Source organism: Coregonus lavaretus (assembly GCF_964263955.1).
Source record: "Coregonus lavaretus genome assembly, chromosome: 13".
NCBI lineage: Eukaryota > Metazoa > Chordata > Actinopteri > Salmoniformes > Salmonidae > Coregonus > Coregonus lavaretus.
In genome coordinates this window covers 15,076,510-15,082,266 of record NC_140000.1, presented here as the reverse complement: position 1 = coordinate 15,082,266, position 5,757 = coordinate 15,076,510, and the positions used below count along the sequence as shown (strand labels likewise).

Genomic DNA, 5,757 nt, shown 5'->3' with positions numbered 1-5,757 from the left:
TAAAATGCATGAAGCATGTTGAGAGAATGCCAAGAGTGTGCAAAGTTGTCATCAGGGCAAAGGGTGGCTACTTTAATATAAAATATGTTTTGATTTGTTTAACACTTGTTTTGGTTACTACATGATTCCATATGTGTTATTTCATAGTTTTGATGTCTTCACTATTATTCTACAATGTAGAAAATAGTAAAAATAAAGAAAAACCCTGGAATGAGTAGGTGTGTACACACTTTTTACTGGTACTGTATATATATATATATATATATACACATATATATATACTCCGGACTACGACATTGCTCGTCCTAATATTTATATATTTCTTAATTCCATTATTTCACTTTTAGATGTGTGTGTATTGTTAGATATTACTGCACTGTTGGTGCGAGGAACACAATAATTTCGCTACACCCGCAATAACATCTGCTAAACCTGTGTATGCGACCAAATAACATTTGATTTGAATAGCCACAGGGCTCTAAGTTGCACCATTGCGAACCGTATGTTGGGATTTTTGACCTGGTAACATGTACATTGAATAACACAGCAGCTTTTCGTCATTTTTTGTTATTTCTGTATATCTAAAAATCGATGACGAGGTTGGCTCTTTTACAATGGGGGTCAATGGGATTATTATAATTTATTTTTTGGTGCATGGTCGAGGGGAATTCCTTCTTATGTTTCCAATTCATGAAGAATTTCTATTGTATGTGTGTTTGCCACTAACCCCTGTCAAGTGTGTGTACCCCCTCTACAGGCCGATCGGGAATACAGTTAAAAGGCATACATGCTCCAAGGCCTACTGGGAGTGACTGGAATGGCAGGACACAGTATTTTGACCATACCAGCCAATGTTTACCATGCTGTTTGTTTCTTTAGTTTGAATTATCAGAATTAATGTGTGGACATTTTTCAAAGGCAGCAACACACCTATATTTGTGACATTGAAACACAGTCCTGTAAGCTTAGACTTCTCAAACTAGTATTCTGTCATGACGTATCAAGTCTCTGTTTCATGAGCCTCATCTTGTCCTGTTGTATCATCACGTGGGACCATCTGGTGTTGGTGTGTTTCAGGCTTGTGTCTGTAGTACAAAATGAGTGACATTGCTAATCCTGCCAAGAGAACTATCCCTAATAATACCAAAGCTGGTCTGCCCCTGGTTGCAAGAGGCACCTCACAGCATTCTGTAGAAGAGAAGAGAGAAAGAGACAGGCTTTCAGCTTCACCTCCCAAATACCTCTTCCTCTAGTAGTACTGCCTGGTCACTGAACCTTTCATTGAGGTCATTGCGAACAGTTCCTCTCATGGGAAGTTGCACTCTACAATGGTATTTTTAGTGATCCAATTTACATTTTAGTCATTTAGCAGACGCTTTTATCCAGAGCGACTTACAATTATTGAGTGCATACATATTTCATACTGGCCCCCTGTGGAAATGGTGTTATTCTTGCATGCAGTACATCTATACACAATGCTCATATGACTCATTTGCCCTCATGAAGTGAAATGTCAAATCCTTATTTAAGATGGGTGTGTTTGACTACAAATTGTGTCTAGAATTCATACATTGCAGACTTTGTGTAAGAGTAACACACTATCTCGTCAGGGTTTAGCCCTTAGTGATTATGCAATGGTTTAATATTTCATCACTAAATCAGTGATCCATACTTGGTCACATTGCTCTACCTCTAAACCAGTTGGTAGGTCACAACATTACCTGGGAGTGGGTGGAGGGTGAGTGAGCGGGTGAAGCTTTGATTGAGAACATCCAGTCTCATTTCAGCAATGATGGTGAGTGTACTGTTTGGCCTGACCTCCATGGAGCTGTGGACCTCATAGCGCCCCCTGCTGTCCAGGCCAATACGGCTGTGGCTCTGATTGGAGATATCTCCTCCAATGGAGTCTGTCCACCACACATTAGGCTGGGGGAAACCCTGGGAGGAGTTGAGGGTGATGAAGAAGCTGTCACAGGATGACTGTACAGAGAGCTGGGGCTCCTTGAAGGGGGCTAGGGTAAACAAAAACAACACATTAAACTCTTAACATAGGAGAATTCTGACTGCAAAAGGCTTTAGACAAGTAGATGACTATGAGCTGATTTTGTGCAGGTAGCTTAATACTTATTTGTCTTTTAATCCCCCATAGATGCAAGATTTCTGATAAATCTGAAAGGACAAAAATACATACTCTAACCTGCCACTAGAAGTAGTAGCTTTTCCTTGGTGCTTCCCTGTTCATCTGTCACATAACAGGTGTATTGGCCCTGGTCACTCGGCTGCACACCACTCAGTCTAAGTGAGGCATTTCCCACAGTGAGCTGGTCTTCAAACAGATGAGTGCGTCCCTTGTAAACAACACTCTGTCTTTCCAGCTGATCTCTCCCATAGTAATAGCTGTGGACCACCTCTGATTCTCCATGCTGCCAGTTGACAATCACATTGTTGAGGTTCAGGTTTTCATACAGAGGGAAATAGCAGCTAAGGGTGATGTCACTGCCCGGAGCTGCCACTCCCATAGGTGAAATAAGGAACTGAACCTCAATAATCGCTAAGGAAGGAGACAGACAATACAGCCATAGATTAGGGAGAAACTTCAATTCTCTTTTATTATATCACCAAAGATACTGTGATACCTTTGAGCTTCTTGGTGACTGTTGTTGTAAAACCAACATTCTAAATAATGATTTATTAAATGTTAGTATACAAATTCATTTTGCAACTTAATTTGGTTCCTCATTTTTAGTATGAGAATGTGATGAATATTCTGTTTCTGTTGTAGCTGCAAAGCCACAGTGACAATCTACACCCTTTATCTACACTACAACCGTGACTGTGGAAATGCTTAGCCACATAGGGTTGTCTTATAGCAAAGTCATCATTGAAGTACAGAAAATGTTTACTCAGCGATCCAAACTGTGGGTTTTGTGACTTAGATTTACAGTATATTAGAATTACCGCATGAAGAGCCCCTGTTAGTATGCTCCAACTGAATTAAAATGGAATATTTAGAGGTTAAACATATAGTATGAATATTTAGAATATTTAGAGGTTAAAAACATATTATATGACGGATACATACTATGGGCATCATCTAGTTATGATGGTATTGACGAGTTTACGTTCAACTCTGTAAGCTAAACTGCAGCACGGCCATACCTGGGATGTATTCACTAGGAACCAAACTGCAGCAAACAGAAGCAAACAGAACAGGGAGGGACCTACGTGCAATGGTGCAAAATGTCTTGCTACTGTGTGCTCTAATGAATACATCCTTGATACACCCTGCATGTTTACACATGATAAGATGATGGAATATAATAACTAGCTACCTGAGGAAAGCAGTGACACCGAAATAAACTTTGAGATGCCTTGTCTTTTCATCCCACACACTTTTGAGTAGACCTGTAAAAAGAAAGCTAACATGTGAAAAACAATGTGGATCACATCCATATATTGAAAATACTACATGCCTTAAGTTACAACATGCATGGCTATTCTTGTCTCAGTCAGACGTACCAAGATTCAGGATAACTGATGAAGTACGCCTATTTCAACTTTTTCAGTTATGTGGGTGAAAAGTGTAAAGAGGTTGGCTAACTAACTACACAACAAATCCCCAGAAATGACTACTAATGGATAATTAAGAAGGGTAAAAATGGATAAATTGTATACATTGTATTTCTATTATTGATGTGTTTCACAAGATGACAGTAGTTCTAGTAGTAGTTTTTATTTTACTGAACAAAAATATAAAACGCAACATGTAAAGTGTTGATCCCATGTTTCATGAGCTGAAATAAAAGATCCCTGACATTTTCCATACACACATAAAGCTTATTTCGCTCTAATTTTGTGCACACATTAACATTGATCATCCTTGAGATGTTTCTACAACTTGCTTGGAGTCCACCTGTGGTCAATTTAATTAATTGGACATGATTTGGAAAGGCACACACCGGTCTATGTAAGGTCCCACATTTAACAGTGCATGTCAGAGCAAAAACCAAGCCATGAGGTCGAAGGAATCTGGGGAAGGGTACCAAAAAATGTCTGCAGCATTGAAGGTCCCAAGAACACAGTGGCCTCCATCATTCTTAAATGGAAGAAGTTTGGAACCACCAAGACTCTTTCTAGAGCTGGCTGCCCGGCCAAACTGTGCAATCGGGGGAGAAGGGCCTTGGTCAGGGAGGTGACCAAGTACCCGATGGTCACTCTGACAGAGCTCCAGAGTTCCTCTGTGGAGATGGGAGAACCTTCCAGAAAGACAACCATCTCTGCAGCACTCCACCAATCAGGCCTTTATGGTAGAGAGGTCAGACGGAAGCCACTCCTCAGTAAAAGGCACATGACAACCTGCTTGGAGTTTGCCAAAAGGCACCTAAAGGACTCTCAGACCATGAGAAACAAGATTCTCTGGTCTGATGAAACTAAGATTGAACTCTTTGGCCTGAATGCCAAGCATCATGTCTGGAGGAAATCTGTCACTATCCCTACGGTGAAGCATGGTGGTGGCAGCATCATACTGTGGGGATGTTTTTCAGTGACAGGGACTGGGAGTCTAGTCAGGATCGAGGGAAAGATGAGCAGAGCAAAGCACTGAGAGTTCCTTGATGAAAACCTGCTCCAGAGCGGACAACAACCCTAAGTACACAGCCAAGACAACGCAGGAGTGGCGTCGGGACAAGTCCCTGAATGTCTTTAAGTGGCCCAGCCAGAGCCCGGACTTGAACCTGATTGAACATCTCTGGAGAGACCTGAAAATAGCTGTGCAGCGACGCTCCCCATCCAACCTGACAGAGCTTGATAGGATCTGCAGAGAAGAATGGGAGAAACTCCCCAAATACAGGTGTGCCAAGCTCGTAGCGTCATACCCAAGAAGACTCGAGGCTGTAATTGCTGCCAAAGGTGCTTCAACAAAGTACTGAGTAAAGGGTCTGAATAGTTATTTAAATGTAATATTTCAGATTTGCTATTTTTAATAGATTTGCTAAAATTCCTAAAAAACAGTTTTGCTTTGTCATTATGTGGTATTGTGTGTAGACTGATGAGATTTTTTTAAAATCCATTTTAGAATAAGGCTGTAATGTAACAAAATGTGGAAAAAGTCAAGGAGTCTGAATACTTTGCTAATGCACTGCATGCGTCCTCTTCTGTAGCCTACAGGCTGGTTTCTCCGATCAAATAGCCTAACCTAAATGGGGCTCAATCAAATTAAATGTGCGCTGTCATGTTAACAAACATATCCTAAAAACAGGACAGGTCAAAGTAAAATGGACAATATGGAATGGACAATCACAACTGTTGTCCAGGAGTTTCACCCCATTGTCATGATCAGTGGTTTCAAGTTTGTTTCCGTCAATTTTTTGACAAGCTGATCATAGCAATCATTTCGTGCTGTGTAAACACATTGCAAATAGGCTCGTGATAACTCCTGTTAATGTTGGGTAGCTGATACAGAGTTTAAATAACGAAATTGATTAGTCACAGGAATCAGGACTAATAAAGCCAATGCAATGGCATGTTTAACAAATGGTAGGCCTACCACATGAATGGGCATTCATAAAATTCCATTGTGGGCCGACATGGTAGGCTACACCACAGTAAGCACGAGCAAACGTTTTTTTAATAAATGTTTTGGTCCTGTGCCGATGTCGTTTTTTGGTCTTTTACAAACGGTAGGCTAACCACATACAGTGGGGGAAAAAAGTATTTAGTCAGCCACCAATTGTGCAAGTTCTCCCACTTAAAAAGATG

The 5,757-nt window shown here is 40.7% G+C and overlaps 1 protein-coding gene across 1 annotated transcript; it reads right to left on the bottom strand.

Moving 5' to 3' along the window:
• Positions 1-746: 746 nt before the first annotated feature.
• Positions 747-5,175, bottom strand: LOC311140342 (CD276 antigen-like). Its single transcript, XM_084175363.1, has 5 exons — positions 5,126-5,175; positions 3,333-3,405; positions 2,198-2,551; positions 1,722-2,012; positions 747-1,188 (listed from the first exon to the last, which is right to left on the bottom strand). Exons 1-5 carry the CDS (start codon positions 5,141-5,143, stop codon positions 1,001-1,003), a joined length of 924 nt encoding a protein of 307 aa, XP_084031489.1. The 5' UTR covers positions 5,144-5,175; the 3' UTR covers positions 747-1,000.
• Between the last annotated feature and the right edge of the window lie 582 nt (positions 5,176-5,757).

Bases quoted from the DNA above. Each gene is read 5' to 3' on its own strand.
- LOC311140342 (XM_084175363.1), bottom strand. The intron at 2,552-3,332 runs GTAGCTAGTTAT...CTCCTTCCTTAG, and splicing joins GGTGTCACTGCTTTCCTCAG to CGATTATTGAGGTTCAGTTC. The intron at 2,013-2,197 runs GTTAGAGTATGT...TGTTTACCCTAG, and splicing joins GCTACTACTTCTAGTGGCAG to CCCCCTTCAAGGAGCCCCAG.